Source organism: Scophthalmus maximus, chromosome 13, assembly GCF_022379125.1.
Source record: "Scophthalmus maximus strain ysfricsl-2021 chromosome 13, ASM2237912v1, whole genome shotgun sequence".
NCBI lineage: Eukaryota > Metazoa > Chordata > Actinopteri > Pleuronectiformes > Scophthalmidae > Scophthalmus > Scophthalmus maximus.
The window spans coordinates 20,682,501-20,699,253 of NC_061527.1; the positions used below are offsets into that span (position 1 = coordinate 20,682,501).

The 16,753-nt window shown below is 46.3% G+C and overlaps 1 protein-coding gene and 1 long non-coding RNA gene across 2 annotated transcripts in view; one reads left to right on the top strand and one right to left on the bottom strand.

Moving 5' to 3' along the window:
* Window positions 1–16,121, bottom strand: part of LOC118317905 (unconventional myosin-VIIa) — a 19,572-nt gene extending 3,451 nt beyond the window's left edge. Inside the window, exons 1-40 of the mRNA XM_047336622.1 lie at window positions 15,877–16,121; window positions 15,516–15,545; window positions 15,277–15,378; window positions 15,031–15,183; window positions 14,269–14,453; window positions 13,340–13,461; window positions 13,088–13,230; window positions 12,881–12,994; window positions 12,609–12,762; window positions 12,415–12,491; window positions 12,193–12,312; window positions 11,386–11,525; window positions 11,059–11,269; window positions 10,847–10,982; window positions 10,596–10,765; window positions 10,348–10,488; window positions 10,090–10,248; window positions 9,870–9,962; window positions 9,626–9,720; window positions 9,457–9,541; window positions 9,145–9,363; window positions 8,157–8,366; window positions 7,863–8,075; window positions 7,601–7,765; window positions 7,216–7,512; window positions 6,958–7,118; window positions 6,746–6,872; window positions 6,515–6,634; window positions 6,201–6,374; window positions 5,092–5,319; window positions 4,821–4,988; window positions 4,574–4,691; window positions 3,588–3,714; window positions 2,962–3,128; window positions 2,681–2,862; window positions 2,452–2,573; window positions 2,192–2,346; window positions 919–1,072; window positions 631–786; window positions 1–46 (exon numbers count right to left, since the gene is read on the bottom strand). The exon at window positions 1–46 is cut by the window's left edge and continues 60 nt beyond it. Coding sequence (XP_047192578.1) covers window positions 1–46; window positions 631–786; window positions 919–1,072; window positions 2,192–2,346; window positions 2,452–2,573; window positions 2,681–2,862; window positions 2,962–3,128; window positions 3,588–3,714; window positions 4,574–4,691; window positions 4,821–4,988; window positions 5,092–5,319; window positions 6,201–6,374; window positions 6,515–6,634; window positions 6,746–6,872; window positions 6,958–7,118; window positions 7,216–7,512; window positions 7,601–7,765; window positions 7,863–8,075; window positions 8,157–8,366; window positions 9,145–9,363; window positions 9,457–9,541; window positions 9,626–9,720; window positions 9,870–9,962; window positions 10,090–10,248; window positions 10,348–10,488; window positions 10,596–10,765; window positions 10,847–10,982; window positions 11,059–11,269; window positions 11,386–11,525; window positions 12,193–12,312; window positions 12,415–12,491; window positions 12,609–12,762; window positions 12,881–12,994; window positions 13,088–13,230; window positions 13,340–13,461; window positions 14,269–14,453; window positions 15,031–15,183; window positions 15,277–15,378; window positions 15,516–15,533 — 5,727 coding nt within the window. The 5' untranslated portion in view covers window positions 15,534–15,545; window positions 15,877–16,121. The remainder of the gene's footprint in view (window positions 47–630; window positions 787–918; window positions 1,073–2,191; window positions 2,347–2,451; window positions 2,574–2,680; window positions 2,863–2,961; window positions 3,129–3,587; window positions 3,715–4,573; window positions 4,692–4,820; window positions 4,989–5,091; window positions 5,320–6,200; window positions 6,375–6,514; window positions 6,635–6,745; window positions 6,873–6,957; window positions 7,119–7,215; window positions 7,513–7,600; window positions 7,766–7,862; window positions 8,076–8,156; window positions 8,367–9,144; window positions 9,364–9,456; window positions 9,542–9,625; window positions 9,721–9,869; window positions 9,963–10,089; window positions 10,249–10,347; window positions 10,489–10,595; window positions 10,766–10,846; window positions 10,983–11,058; window positions 11,270–11,385; window positions 11,526–12,192; window positions 12,313–12,414; window positions 12,492–12,608; window positions 12,763–12,880; window positions 12,995–13,087; window positions 13,231–13,339; window positions 13,462–14,268; window positions 14,454–15,030; window positions 15,184–15,276; window positions 15,379–15,515; window positions 15,546–15,876) is intronic.
* LOC118317907 lies at window positions 1,066–3,573 on the top strand. Its single transcript, XR_004795556.2, has 3 exons — window positions 1,066–1,342; window positions 1,452–2,908; window positions 2,984–3,573. It is a non-coding gene; the product is annotated as an uncharacterized LOC118317907 (long non-coding RNA).
* Window positions 16,122–16,753: the final 632 nt, after the last annotated feature.

Genomic DNA, 16,753 nt, shown 5'->3' on the forward strand with positions numbered 1-16,753 from the left:
GGCGTCCACCTCCACCTGGTGCGGCGGGAGCTTCCTGGGCTCCATCCTACACAATGACAGAAGTGCCGAGTCACGTGCCTTTTTCTTCACTGTATCACCGTGACACTTAGTCACAGATGAATTCATTTAGATGACAACAGCAAGCCTGTCGGAGCCTGCTGTCTCTGTACTGAATTTAAATCATTTTTATAGATGAAGCCATGCAAATGTACAGTGAGGTCGGCTCACGCCGAAGGTGTCACAACACATTTAAGAGTTCCGCTGACGGTGTGAGCTTTTGCTCTGCGTCATCTCTGTCTTGAACTGCACAACTTGTTCTCAAAGAATCTATAGAACTACGTGTCCACATCAGTTTGGTTTAGCTTATTATTGCTGGAGAAATACATAAGGCAACACAGCTTTGACATTTCCTTTTCCTCACCACACCAGCTGTGTCGTTTCCTGGTGGCTGCAACTGCCCTCTAAATTATCCTGCTGCTGTTTGCGTGCTCCCTTTATGAAATTGTGGGAGGAGCTTTCGTCACACACTTTCCATGTCACGCGCACTTTGTCGAAGAGCGCAGGGGCGACACGGAGCCGTGTTCCCCGCCTGTGCCGTCGGCGGTGCACAACACAGTGCGATGGTCTCACCTCAGGGAGCTCCGCATCCGCTGCAGGCAGTCGGAGGCCAGCGGTTCTCTGCGGCGTGACTCCAGAAAGCGTTGAGTGTGCTTCAGAAGGGACTGGCTGGGAGGAAACAGGCCGCAGCAGAGCCACAGCAGCTGCCAGCCCTGCTCCATGCTGAACCTGGGTGACGGCCAAGGCGACGTGAAGAAAATGACATGTAACAGAAAAGTATATACAAAGGATATTTTATATCTGAACTCTCTCATTTCCCTAGCCCACAGCTGTGCACCGGGGGAAACCTGAAACACGTACCGGTTGTTATTGCTGCTCATCTGCTTCATGATCTGGCAGTAGATCTCGTCCCTGAGCGCCTCGTTTTGAGTGGCAGGCCCGAAGATCTGGTCGGTGAGCTCCAGGGGACTGTGCATCTGCTTGGCGGGGTAGTCTCCCATATATTTCAGGATCGGTGCGCCGCGGTCAAGGAGGAATACGAAACAGGGTCTCATGAACTTTGAAAAAAATGGGTGCAGGCAAAGGGTGAGGCGTCGCGGCCCCTTCTCCGCGACGCCTGCCTCTGCCTCTGTGTGTGTGTGTGTGTGTGTTTAGTCTGTCTATTCGTTTCCCTGTATCCCCCTGCCCTCTGTCTCTCTCTCTCTCTGCACAACTGGTCGTCACCCCTGCACTATAAGAAGCCTGCTCCAACGTCCAGTCTCCTCCAGATCGTCGTGCCATTGCGGTTTGTCTTGTGCCAAGTCCAGCTCCTACACCAGTCTTTTGCCAGCCTGTGAGGGTGATTGTTGTTCGCCTGCCTGGCCGCACCTAACATCTGCCCTCCTTGTATTCAGGATTACCAGCCAGCCAGACCAGATTCACCAGCAGATTCATCACTCCCTCTGGACACCGTCAGCCAAGCTACCACCCGCACCGTTCCCTATCGTAGCCCCAAACTCCAGCCAGTCGCCGTCTCCTCACCCTGCCAACTAACAATAAAGACTGATTTGTGTCATCTCCCCTTGCCTGCCGTGTCTGCAATTGGGTTCGGCCTAGATCTGTGACATGAGGTTGAACTGGGATTCACATGGTTAATCCTCCTCTGTTGGTCCTTGGTCCACCGTGACACCCTGCAGACGACCCCTGCACTCTTTCACTCAACGCTCGCTTTCTAGAAACAGGTTTTTTTTTGTTTGTTTGGACGGGACAGCTGGACACGCACTGCGGTGTGAGCAGATAGGATGTAGATTGTAATTTGAGGCTTGAAGAAGCAGCCGAGGATCTGCTCTTTCTTTGCTTAGGGTTAGGTTATGATTCAGGGACAGTGAGTCAGGGCCAGATACCAACAGCCAGATACCAATTGCAGGAACAAGTGATAGGTAACATCGTTACTGCGCTTCCATAAGAATACTCACTCAATACTCAGGCACACCATTGTTTACTAAAAAACATTTGCTCCAGCAGGTGAAAAACTAAACCCAGTCAAATGCATGTTTTTTTTTAACTCAGTGCACCGCAAAAGGGTGCACTGGCATAAAACATGGTAGGAAATGGTACTGTTTGGTAAAATTCTGCTATGTGCTGTGGAGGATATCAGTGAAAGCCAGACTTGCTTTGTGGCTCAGCTCTGAGTTGCCCTCCAGTTTCTTGAGGAGGGCCTGTCTGATTGGCTCTCTGGAGTTTGCCCACAGCCTCTCAGGAGCCGCGTTCCTGGACATCACCTGGCGGTTCACATCCTTAGTGGGCTGCCTGCGGGTACAGGAGAACATCACACAGATCCCTGCAGTCAGTATTGTAAAGTGAGCACTTTCTCTTGCCATCGTGCGGGAGAGGTTGTGAGTATTTTCCAGATACCTGAAGTGCTCGAGGGAAAATTCCTTCAGTGTGGCGGGAGCCAACCTCTCCAATGTGCCTGTTTCCTTCTTGTTCGCCTGTATGATGTTCTTTCGCTGGTTGGGAGACAGGCTTAGAAGGCTCTGAAATAAAGAAAACGTAGCCACCGTATTTCATAAGGGTTAGGGTTAAGGTTAGGGTCGGGGCACGATAATTATCTGACAAAGATATGTCATTGACGCGTCCGTACCATGAGCTCATTGGTGGGTTTGTTGAGCGTTGGCAGGATTAAGACGGCGTCGGTGGGGACAGCTCCTGTTTGTTTTGTGCTCTCAATCTGGCCCTTAATCCAGCCACGTTGCTGAGAAAACTCGTCATCTTTGATAATTACGATGAGCTCTCCTTTCTTGAAGCTGAGGAACGTGGGGTCATCTATAGAGGAATATAACGAAAATCAGCCAGTTAGCAAATCAATAAGGTGGGACCAATGCGACAGAAGACAATACTGTGCGTGCCCAGTTCTCTTCTGACCTTGTCTGTCAACTTCCCTCAGAGCCACGGCGTACCGCGATCGCTCCGCCAGTCCACCGAGGAACATGGTGACCAGCTCGGCCATGTCCCCAGCTGCAGAGCCGCTCAGAGTGAAGTCTCCTTTCAGCGTCAGCAGACACACCACCTGACCAGAGGCTTTACCCTCCCTGTGTGGCCATCACAGCAGAGTCAGAAAACACAGGATGAAAGCATGTCCGGTATCATAACAGTGCACTAAGGTCTGGGCACCACTGAGCAAATGACATATTTCTTTGACTGTCGAGGTGAAAAGAACGAAACACAAACTCTGCAGCAAAAACCTTTCATCAAATGTTAACGGACTGTAAGGCAGGGCAACAGTCAAGAATTGTCATTGAGAACTGTCATCTGATGACATTTCAAGTTTGATAAATTGTGAGTTGGATCAATTCTGTCTATGACGGTTGCCAGAGCGGAATCTGGAGAAAAGAGAAAACTTAATTTCCACTGTGAAAAGCTTTCAGTTCTGTTCTTTCCTCTTCTTTCAATGTTATTTGTATTTAACTCTTTTCATTGCAAAAATCAACAAATTATGTAATTTGCTTTTGCTTAAAAAAAGGCTTTCTTCTCAGATTCTGTGCCTCTACCTTGTAGTATTGACTCCTGTCAGCTCGGGGAAGGAGAGCTCCAGCAGCCTCTTCTCTCTTTCATCCAAGAATGTGATACCGGTCCAGTTTATAGCTACTATGAACTTGCTCTTTGGCAGTGGAGGTCCTGGACAGATCCATGGAAACAAAATAAGCCAAATAAATCGTGAATCAATGGAGATACAGTCTACCAGGAATTATGAGATATATTCCTGTCCAGAGTTTATCATTGATGTGTGCAGTAGTCGAGGCACACCAGTGGGGAACTCTAACTATAGGGCTAAATCAAATGATGTTATTTTCATAATTTGATCAGTTATCTATACTGATCTAACTGTCTATAAAATGATAAGACATTGTGAAAAATGTCCATTACAAGCTGACACAGAACAAAGAGATGCTCTGGAATGAAAATCTTTGTTTCCAATCATTTCAAAATAAAGCATAAAGAGTGATAGGTTATTCAGGTTGTCTGTGAGAAAATTACACACAGTAAAAAAAGATATTTCACGGTGGGCTTGATCTGTTTAGGAAGAGACCCAGTGTGTGACCCTTAATAGACAGAGTGGATTATTGCTTGTCAAATCAGTTATTCACAAGCGAATAGATTTGTATTTTCCAGTTTGACATTAATTCAAAAAGCAGCAACATCCAATTGCTCACAGAGGTCCAGTAAAAAAAGATCAATGAAATTGTTTGTCCATATTCCTGAGGAAAGCCTAGAAATGTATGTGTTATACATGCGTTATGCTTGCATAAAAATGAAAATACAAAAAGATAAATCCTTGCGGGACTTTTTCTCTGAGACATCCTGAATAGGCATTAAATCAACGCAGCTCTATTTACTGACTTATTTCTACATAAGATTCATGTCCTCCCTCCTTCCACTGTTCTACTCATCTACTGTCAATATAACCACTCCATTCAACAATTTGTCGAACCATAAACCGTTCACGCACATGACAAAAGAAAAAGCCCACGCCTACCTGACACTTTGACAACTTCAAAGAACCTGGAGAAGAACATGGGCCACTTCTTCTGAGCGTAGTCGACCATCTCTGCCTTCACCGAGTCCGTCTTTGCTCTTGAACTCAGATATGGAGCCTTGTGGGGTTTAAAAGGGATAGACAGAATCTGCACAAAGCCTTGTTGGTGTTTTTCTTCTCCCGATCACATATTGTGATCAGTTCATCTATCTTCATGCTGCACCTTCTGACACGTGGCGTGACCAACCTGAGCATGAGCAGTGCTGACCATTTGCACCCACTTGGCCTCCGACTTGGCCTCCAGCAAAGAGGGGTTGATGCAGTCCTGAACCGCTTGTCTCACATCCTCCGGACTGCCCTCTGAGCCGTGCTGGATGTACAAGTGTTTTGCAGCGAGCTGAACAAAATCATCCTCCTGTGTGAAGTGAGATGTGGGAGGGGGGGGGGGGGGAATGATGTCGGATTTATTTAAGTCTATGGCAGGAACGTTGTGAGACAAGCCCTCGGTGTAAGCCCACCTTCTCACTCTGGTACTCTCCGAACTTGAGGCCATGGACGACCTGCTTGTAGATGAGTTCTGTGCTGGTCTTGTCCTCTCTACAGTCGTGCCAGGGGGTGAACACCTCCTTGCGGAAGAAGAGTCGCCAGGGAGCGTGCTGCTCCTGCCCTCCTCTCCTCTTCACCTCCTGCTCACACTGGGAGATCGCGTCCATCACGTGCTCCCGGCCGCCGCCCAGAGCCCACACCTTTCGGGACAGGCCAACGATTGCTGTGAGACGGATCTGACCGTATCTTCGAAAATACCATCTACAGTAGATCCATTTTTTTCACGATCTACAATCTCAGGATCCATTCTTTCTCTATTTAAAGTCCTCAAAAAGGTGTCAACGGTGTAGGCAAAAACGTTTACATCTAATTTGGTCTTAAATTTGTGCCTAGGTTGCGAAGTTTATTTTGTATGTTGTGAGGTGATGAGCACTGGAAAAAAAAACTTCAACTGACAGTAAACAGGCAGCAGCTGATGTACTCTGTATCCTGCTGGTTATACATCTGTGGTTTACATATTTGAAAAGCCTCACTCTTTAAACATCAATACATGATTGTCAGTCTCACCCCTCTCCCCCCTCCCCACATCCCCTGTCCCATGTCTCCACTACAGCTGTCAAATAGGCAAATGACAAAAATAGATAAATACATAAATGAGGGAAAATGTGCGCATTTGTTCTCTGGCCTAGAGTTAGACGAGGAGACTGATACCAGTCTCTTGTGTGCGGGATAAACATGCGGTTCGTTTAGTTCATCATAGAGAGTTGAAACTGTGGAAACAGCAAGCCAAGAATAACAAAAGCTGTTCTAGAAATGGATTCAGAAACCATGTTAAAATATATTGACACCATTCAGGATGTTTAAATGTGGGGTCTTTTGTAGCTGCTTGGACATGTGCGGCTGAAAGAGGCCTATTCTCCTTTGGAAGCATGCCAGGGCGCCCCCAGATTGCACACTGAGTTTCCCCATTTCAAAGTGAAAAGAATGTGGATCCCACTGTTCTGAAGGAGAGTACAAAGAGAAATTCACACTCACCATCAGCTCGTCGCACTACACAAACTAAGACGCTGCGGCTGCGTACCTTTTCGTACAGAGCCACGTAGAGAGAAAAGCCGAAGGTGTCCTTGAGTCTGACTTTGTTGGACAGGACTTGGCAGATCTCTCTGGAGGTAGTCGCTGAGTCAACGGGCAGGTTGATCGACCGTCCATCCATCAGTAACACGGACACAACCATGGGCTTCTTTGTCTTGGTTGCCTGACATAATACAGAGACACGACCGCGTCACCCGAATATTCCTCTGGCATGATAGCACTAGATACCAAGCGAGGGGAAATAAGACTTTTTCTTTTGTCTGGGAGAAGTGATCCCTTAAATATTTGTGAGAGCCTGAGTACCTGCAGCTCCAGCCAGGCCGGGGGCTCCCCTCGCGCTCCATTCATTACTGTCCGACGCAGCCTTTCAGCACAGTAGGAAGCGTAGCCTCCGGGAGCGGAACGGATGAAACTTTGCAAGTACTGCCAAGACAAGCGGGGGGGGGGGGGAGAGAGGAGGAATTAAACGAAACATCAAAGCAAACCGCACAACGTTAATGAGGCTGAAGTGGCAAATACAACTTCCGCACTTACCCTTATAAAGCGCTCACTTGGAGGGAAAATGCCCAGGCAGAGGGACAAAAGGATCCAACCACGGAAGTAGCTGTTGCGATTGTTGTTGTCCTGAAGCTGCTTGCAGATCTGACAGTAAATCTCATCCCTGGACAGACGTGGAGACCAATACTGCATCATAAGAGACATTTTAAAATGACACTTAAGACGTTTAAGAAGAGCTTTTTATTAACCTGAGGTCACGTCGGACAAGGGCATATCCCACAATGATGTGAAGCTTTTCCAGGGAGGTCATCGGCCGTTCCAGGGTGGGTCCTTCTCCAACCACGGCATCACTGTCCTCCTCCACAGTCTGCAGTGTCGGAGGTTTGGATACTTCAGTCACATCATCTGACTGTAAGAGAAAAAGAAATATATATATAATTGTTATCAGTAAGTTAAAAAGAGGAGTCTGCAACACTGAGTTGACATTTCTTTGCAGACGTCCTCACCTCCTCCATGATGATCGAGGGTTTCCTGAATTTAGCAGTGGATTTGGGGATTCCGTTCTGCTGAACGGTGGATGCTTTTCTGTTCCTGGAGAGTAGGTCGGTGAACGTGGACCCCTTCCTTGCTGCCCTTCCTTCTGGTACAGTGTATACCTTTGGGTTTGGAGCTGCCTCACTGGGCACGGCAGAAGCTTTCCTGTTTCTCGTCAGGAGGTCTGTGAAAATTGAGGTCTTTCTGTTTTGTGCTGGCTCCTCCGGGACGTTGGGGGGCTTTGTTTCATTTTTTTTCCTCAGCACCCGCTGAAACGGACATATAATACATTTTGAAATACAAAATAAAGGAACTATTCATAGAGTTTTATGTCCTTGGCTTTGTGGGGATATTTACCTGGTCCAGGCCCACCATGTGGCTGAAACGTCTGTTCTTCCTGGTGATCAGGTCCTTGGGCAGAAGGCGTTCCTGCGTGGAGGTTCCCTGCACCTGGACCTGCTTCTTGGGCTCGGGGAGGTCTCCCATGAACCTCAGAATGATCCACCACACTGTCAGCGATGCCTGGCGAAGACAAACAAAACAGAAACGCCACTGTTTTTCGAATGAAATAAGACCAAATCCCACGAAATGATGAACTGAAGTGGTCTCAGAAAAGCACCAGAACGTCTCCCTCGTCCTCGTGGTAGAGCAGGGGCTGACGGAGCCTCTGGCGGATGTGGGCGTGGTTGGCGGCACCCTGGAAGTACATGGAGGCAAATTTGGAGAAGGAATACTCGTTCAGGTCGTCGTAGTCCTCTGTGGGAAGATCCTCCTCCATGGGGAGGTCGTCAATGTCTATCTCCTCGGTAACGATCCTTTTCCCCTCCAAGTTCTGAAAATAGGTACAGACATATATCCAGTGATTGACTGTCAACGGAGAATATACAATGTGCAAAACCTTTGGTGCCCTAACCTCAAATCCCACAGGTGCCTGCCCCTCTTGCCCTCCAATAATAGGGGGAAGGAAGCCAAAGATGCTGTCCACCATCTCCTGGTCTGTGATGGCGTCCGACAGAGCCTTGTCCTCCATCTCTTTCTTCCGCCTCAGCACGTCCTCCAAGTGTTTCTGTCGCTCCAAGATGATCCGCTGCTCTTCTTCTTTCTCTTTGGCAGAGAGGTACATCTGTACGAAACGCAAAAAAAATCAACCAGCCCCTGTCTGCAATATGTTCTGTCAGCGGAAAATATTTATTATCAAAAAAAATTGATTGAAGACCATAAGAAGCGAGCGCAAAAACATTTGCACCTGTTTGCGCATTGAAAAAGAAGAACAACGTCTAAATAGAATTTCGAGTTGGTGCGATACTGACATTTCACATTTATGATAAGTCTCCAGCTTTATCTTCAATTGTAAAACCTGAACACTATGTAAGCACTGAGAGTGCAAGAAAACCATCTGGCAAGTTAACAGAGAAGTCATCATTGAAGTCCAAATTGTCAGCGAAAGGTAAACAGCAAAAAGCAACAATTTAAAGGTTTTAAATAGTTGGCTAAGAGAGGGTGACAATTTTGAAATAGTTGGCTGCAAAAAATATTGCACAACAATTGTGCAAATAATGGCTTACATTTATGGCTTAACAGGTGAAATAAGAAGCTGATATTTTTCAATAAAGAGTTGGGGGAGTATGCTTAACAGATATAACTGATCTTTATAGTAATAAAAGATTAAAGGTTAAAAAAGTAATGGACAAACAGTTGAAATAATTAGCAGTAACAGTGGGAATACCTAAAATAATAATTTAACATTTAATGGTTTGATAGGTGAAACAGTTAGCAGGCGAATTGGACACTAAAAGTAATGGACAACTGGGACATGATGGGAGTACACAAGGCAGGAGGGACCTTCTCTCACAACTGTGAACAAGGCAAAGAGCTTTCATAATTGTTCAAATTGAACTCACGTCTCTTTTCAACTTTTTGAGAGCCTTTCTTGCCAGCACACCTCTGGTGTGGGCCTGCAGGAGGATCACAGCCTTCCTCTTGCGCCTCATCTCCTTCCTGGCCAGGTATACTCGGGCCTGGGCCTGCAGCACGACGGCTGCCTCCCGCTTCCGCTTGTACTGCAGGTGGAGTTGGCGAGCGCGAACCCGTGCCTGCAGCCTCGCAAAGCCGAGCTGGACCTAGATACAGAACATTGTCGAAGGGGTGGTTCTTTTTGCAGGCCAGGCCTGTATTTACCACTTAAATACTGATATATTAAACAGTGAGCTCACCACTTTGTACAATTTTCTTCCTTTGTGTCCTCTCCAGTGTTTCTGTATGACGAGAGCGCCTGCCCTTTTCTTCAGGAACGCACTCCTTTAAAAAGACATAAAACATGCAGACGTGTGCGGATCACACCGACAAACGGCACACTTCAGATTTCTTTTTATCCCCACACACCTGTATTTGTAGCCCCTCAGGACTTTCTGGATCAAAAGCGCTTTCTCATTCAGTTCTTTCATTCGCTCCACTTCGAGCATTGTGTCATGGAAGTCCTGCGAGAAAACAGAAGCAAGTGTCATTTTATTATGTTGTCGGACAAAATAATGTGCATACCTATCAAAACATACTGCATGTATTATATAAAATGTTCAATGATTCCATACAGTAATATCACTAACAACAGGTTGGAAAAAGGCAGAACCTTTAGGAATATCTTTGTCTTCCCAGCCTTCCAGTCGCCCTCCATAGTCAGCACGGTTTCACAAATGGTTTCACAGCATTTCTCTTTCCTTTCCTGTTAGAATGAAAGAGATCATCGTGCAAACGCAGCAAGAGAAGATAAAAAAAAAGGTGTGCGTGTGTGTGTGTGGGGGGGGGGGGGGGGGGGGGGGTGAATTGACAAATTAAAACCTCCAACTCACTGTTTTGGGATCGCAGACGGATGTCTTCAGCAGGACACGATAGCGTTCAAGAAACTCGTCGAAGGTGTAGCGTACAGGATACCCGGCTTTCCGGATCCTGATGGTCTCCATCATACCAGAGTAGCGGAGCTGGCGAATGCACAGCTCTCTGTCGACCAGCTGAGGCACAGAAGTGGGGAATCTGAGTCACTTTCGCGCCCGCGCCAACATTGTTCATCGCTTTATTTTGGTTAGAGTGAATACATCTCTTGTGCTCACCATGGGCTTCTTGGACTCATTGGGTTTAATGCAGCGTATGAAATAGGGCTGACACACAGTCAGTGTTTTCATCAGGGAATCCAGGGACTGACGGAACTGGCCGGCGAGAGTTGGCACGCGCTTCTTGCTTTCAACTGTTTGCTGTCGGACACAAACAAATCAGTGAATGTCAGTGATTATTTGGTCATGTATTTACTTTACCACTGATTTCAACCGCATCTGATGCTGAAGCTAGAGGCCACACTGACGCGGAGGCTGTTCTTGGGTGTGGTGATGGTCATCTTTGGGTTGGCACTGCTCCGGATCGTGCCGGAGGACAGCTCTTTTTGAAACACTTGCTTGAGGAGGTTGTTGGTCGAGGTTTCCACCAGGTGAATCAGGTCGGAGCTGAGGGCGTCACGGTTTTTCTCCAGAAAACCTCAGAACAAGACAGAAACAATTGGAACAACGCACGGGATGTGAAGAAATGGTGTGTCGCCCTCAAAAGCTTCCAAATTACCTTTGGAATCGTAGTAAACCACCCCTGCAAAATGCTTGATTCCAAACTGCGCCTCATGGTCGTTCTTGGGGGGGATGTAGATTTCCCCTTTCCCGTGGAACTGATTCATTTTTTGGAGCAATGTGGCATCTGTGCCCTGAACAGAAAGAAGAGTTGAACACCTGACTGGTCCGTCTCGACAGGACGTCAAAGGGCACAAAGAGGACAAAGACCTTGGGGAAGTTGCTCTCCTCGTCGACGAGAGCCAGCATGTTCATGGGCTTGTTGGCCAGTACGTCCAAGGTCTGTTGGTTGTCCTCGTAGTCGATGTGCTTCCAAACGATGTTTTCACGCGCGTACTCCTCCTGCTCCAGCTTGAAAACGTGCTGGACGAAAAACTGCTGCAGCTGCTCGTTGGCGAAGTTGATGCACAGCTGCTCAAAGCTGCAACGGTTCGAGCGATCCAACGGCACAAGGAAGAGAGAGAGATGGAGGGGACGTTGGTCCTGTGTATAAAACCAGCAGCAACAAAAGGTCTAATACGTTTTGTGATGGCCAACCTGTTTTTGCTGAAGTTCTCAAATCCAAAGATGTCTAGCAGGCCTATCGACAGTGGGACCTTATTGGGATCCTCAGGCGGCTTGTAAATGGCAGCGTTGATTTTGTCCACCACCCAAATGAAGAGTTTTCCATAGATAGCCTGGATATATATATACAAAAAAAGAGGGATGTCAACAAAACAACAATAACCAAATGTCTTGAAATTTGACACTTGCCGGGTTGCCTCTGAACACAATACGCTCTTTTATCTTTTAAATTTGTATTGTGGCGACGGTAGTCAAAAATTTTTACTGATCCGTTCATTGACGATGCCAAACGGGTCAAAATGTCAACCTGACCAACGCTTTGGTTCATTTAAATATGCCATCAAGAGATGACCAACGTCTTGTTGTACTTTGAGCTCAAATTAATAGTCGGAGCCGGTGCTTTTTCAAAGGGGCAGTAAGCGATTCTAAAGCAAAACACATTTTGTAAGAAGCAGCCAATATTTCTAATACGCCCTGGCTCTGTTAATCAAAAACAAAAAAGGATTCACACCTGTGACGTGTCAAAAAGACCAGTGTAAAGCTAAGCCTCACAGGCGTGTGTGAACATCGTTTCTCTGGCAACATCCTCAGGCCTATATTTTTTTTCATTGTTGGTCATAAGGAATTAAGATCTTTCTCCTACTTTAATCCACCATGCTGTTGTGTGTTCTATTGTGCAATGAGCACCACGGCCTCATCTTTCTCAGGTACTCTGATCCGTTACTCGCATTTTCTTTGTTTTTAGATACATTTGAATTTGTCAAAGTGTGACTTTGTTACCTTGACAAAGGCGTCCCTGCCATCCACGGCCTGGGCGGAGGTCAGAGGCTTGGTCACACTCTCCCTGGTGGTCATGAGGGAGCGCTGAGTCAGATTCCTCTCCAGCTCTTTGGCATCCACCTGGAGGTGAAGGGTCATGCAAACACATCGCACACACACACAAGGTCACCTCTGCTCTTTTTTTATTCGCTTCCATAAAACAGACCACGAAAATATCCGTACCTCTAAAAGTTGGCTCGCCATCGCCAAATTGGACGATGTGAGGATGTCACAGCCCTCCAGGTTATTTTCCATGGTGCCTGAAATGATCCAAGAAAATGTTCCGTACCTCAAAAAAAGGACGCAGTCATTTTACACGCGTGACCGCGAAATTATTACGTATCTACACGCATGTCCTGTTCCGAAGTGTCAAGTACCCCTGAAGTTCACGTTGCCCAGGTGAAGGATGGCAGCGAGCAGCTTGGAGATTTCCCAGGAGTCGTTCTCTGTGAACATGAGGATCTTCAGAGCTGAACGGAAGTGGGCGTACTCCGTCACGTCATCGCGTCCCTCACAGCTGGTGCACTTGCCCTGGTGACAGGATCACACGGATTGATTGCCGAACACGAATGTGTCTCACTCTCGTCAAAGATCCATCAACCGCGAGTGAGTTTCATTCAAATTCCTCATTTTCAAATGGGCTCGCTACCATGGTCAGATAGTTGTACTCAGCAGCGTTGCCGAGGGAAAGAATCTTCTTCTGCTCAGCCGGCATGCCCATCAGCATGCAGTAGAAGATGTGGTAGTTTCTTTCCCCTGGTGCCTGCGCATGAAAAGCACACGTTCTTTACCTCAACAAAAACGGCCTGCACCATGCTACTGCTCCCGGGTGTGTCCGGTTGACTGATTTCCCCACCTGGCGACACACTCTGGACTTCTCCAGCAGGTACTGCTCAAAGCGGGCCCCCTCGATGGCCCCGCCCTCGGTGAAGTTGATGTCAATGTATTTCCCGAACCGGCTGGAGTTGTCGTTGCGGATGGTTTTGGCGTTACCAAAAGCTTTAGAGGGAAAATATATATATGTATACAATATACGTCAGTGCGGGAGAATTCATTCAGGTGATTATGAGGACCGCCTTGTTAGTTTATGTTTGCGTTCGGCTCATACCCTCCAAGATGGGGTTGGCTTCAAGGATCTGCTGCTCGATCCAGGTGTGCTGGCCGCTCACTGCTGCCAGGAACTGCAACATCACCTTGGTGCTCTCAGTTTTCCCTGCTCCTGACTCTCCACTTAAGGGGGAGAAAAAAAAGATTTATTCATTATTTAAACTCTTCCCTGCAATGCACAGATATTTCGAACCATAATCACCAAAAAGCTGTGGTTCAAACCACTGGCAATCTGGAGATGTTATTTATGACCAGACTGCCCTTGGCTGGTTCATAAATTACTTATACAACTTGATGTGTTGTGCCTGATGGTTTGCAACCTAAACTTCGCAACATTAACAAAGGGGCTTAACATGGATCAAATATAGGTGCTATTGAATTCAGAAATTACATTACAAATCCAGGCCTATTTATTCATAATTTGTTGCCTTTTTGTATATAGATGACACTATTTTATATTTTACAAATGCAAACACAACTGAGCATGCACCTAATAAACCAAAGCCAGTTTTCATCCTTCAAAAAGAGCCTTCATTTGTACCAAATTGATTCAGATCCAAATCTATCCAACCTTCAGAGGTATTGAGATTATGTGTAACCCACACTTTCAGGATGCTGCTGTTAAAGAGCCCCGAAATTAAGATTACCTTTGGTCAATTGGTTTTAAGTGTCATTTAGCCTCTTACAAATGGAATCATGAATACTTCCAATTTGTCTGAGATTCTTGTCAGAAGCAAGTAAGAGCATTTCCCAAAATGACAAACTACTTCTTTAACTCCTGGTCACTTTGTTGACCTTTATCATCTACCTAATACTTGTCACCTGCTTGTAAATAAAATGATGTAATTAGACATCCTGTTCTCTTTGAGTTGAGTCACCATGTCAATAAAAGGATCTGGCATCAGAGGCGGCCTCAGAACGGTCTCTGACCTGATGACACAGCACTGGTTCTTTTTGTTGCGGTGCATGTTGAAAAAGCAGTTGTCTGCAATGGCGAAGACGTGCGGCGGCAGTTCACCCAGCCGTCGATCCGTGTACATGTGCACATGCTCGGCCGTGTAGATGGGCAGCAGCTGGTAGGGGTTGACTGCGACCAGAATGGAGCCTGTATACGTCTATAAAAAACAGAGAGGGTCATTAAAAATCACACAGTGGCACGTTTGACAAGCGCTCGTGCATGTGTGTGTGTGTGTGTGTGTTGTGTTCATGAGCATAAACAAGTTATTATGGTGCAGTCAAAACATCACGCCAATGACCCCAAATGACCCCACATGACTAAACTAGTCAATATGATGTTTTTGATTTAACATTTCATACACGGGTGATAAAACACTGGTATAAAAGCTGTGGTTGATAATGTCACTGCCAACTACAAGACAAGGACATACCAGTGTTTGTATTTTTTGAACCAAGCATTTCAGCCATAGTATTTTTATACAACAAAATGACCTGATTCATAACTCGATACGCACACTGCTGAGCTTTGACGCAGCGACACAGCAACACTGGGACATTCTGGTTCGACAGAGGCCCCTTCGTCTCCATGGAGACAAACAGCACTGTGATAAACTACAGGGCAAAGTCCAAAAAACGAAAAGGACATGCGCAGCACGGGAAGGCACAGGCGAATAAGCGTTTTCCACAGCAGGTTATAGACGCCATAAAAACTAGGTGGATTAGAGTGAAACCTACGTAGATGATGCCCTCTTTGTGTCGCACCAGGAGGTTCCTGAGGAGCCCCGCCTCGTTCAGATCACCGAGCCTTATCATGTCGTCCACGCCCTTCACGGAGCTGGGGTGCATGGGTCGGATGCTGCCCTCCGTGTTCTTGTTGATCTTGTGCTCCTGTGTGCGCATGTTAGGAAAGAGTTTACATTACAGACACTACCTTCCCCGGATCCCACAGAAACAAACTGTGATGGGTTTTCTCTCTTTTACCTTTCCTCCATCATCGATCAGTTGGAGCTGTCCCGTGTCCGTCACCTTGACCTCCGCCCCGATCGGCACCCCATCGCCAGAGTCCACCCAAACAAAATCCCCCTAGTTTTGGAAACGTGTTGTAGCAAAAGATGAGTAAACAACCGGCTCTGGAAAGTCGGAGTGCACTATCTGAGCACAATAAATCCTAAGATTATGGAAGTATAAAACACACGTATCACAGAGATGCAGTTACATACCTTCCTCAAGTGCAGCATGGTGGATCAAGTCTGTAAAGAAAATGACAGAATTAATATCCTAATTCGGATTCAACCCAGTTATAGTTATATGTATTAACATACACTTCAGTGGGTTTTAGTTGTTTGGCCTCAACTTGATATTTATAGCAACAGTTGATGGAAAAGTGCCATTTTGATGACACACCCTGAGAGCATTAGAAAACAAACCTCAACCAACTTCACTCATTTTAAAGACACTTCCTATTATATCCAATCTCATCATACAATTACAAACTGAAAGGTTAAAGTGAGCAAAATGAACACCGAGCCAACTCCCTGGAAACGCGGTGAGTTAAAGAGATAGTTTTATGTCAGATCTTACCCGGCAACACGAGTCTCTGGTGGAAGCCCGGCCGCTGCAGAGGGAACTTTTCCTTGAGTGACTACAGAGCAGGAAGAAGAGAGCTTTTCCAATCATACGCCACTTTATGGCCCTTTGACTTTGCTCCTACAAACGCAGAGCCACCCAGTGTCATTAAGGCACCGGACTCGAGGCACATGGTTGAGGTCACCACAGACATTAACAGCCTGATCGCAACTTCTGCTAATTTGCAGTTAAGATATCTGGTGCAAGTCGTACAGGATAAAATATGGATCATTCCAAAAGTTTTACTTTCACTTGAGTACAGACCTGGTAACTGACTGACCAAGATATGGAAACATTTACAAAAAAAAAATCCACTTAGCCAATCATTTTCTTAGGAATGTTGAATAATTATCAACGCCAGAAGAAAAACATGTACAGAAACAGACCCTTAGTCAGGTGGTGTCAGAAATTGTGCTAAAGGGGTGGAAGGTTTATTAACCAGACATGTACCTGGGGCTCTTTTTTCCTGATCTACAAATGCACCGTCACAGGTTAGGTGCTGCCAAAGTGTTCTGCCACAATTGGAAGCAATTATGCTGTAAAATGCAGATTGTAAAGGCGACCGGCTGGGCTCACCGCAGACGTGATCATACCGGTGCATCAGCTGATGCCATCCATGTTGTTATTAACACCTTACAAGATGTTAATCCGTACTGTCAAATGATTCTCCACCTGCAGATAAAAACAGTTACAGAGCAAGTATCATTGTCACTGTTGCGTCTTAACCGTTTGTCTCATATTCAGAATTGAATATAATCACATGCACAGCTCAATGTGTGAGCAGAGCATCAGTGATAATGGATAACAATCTAGAGTCTCACTATTTTTCCTC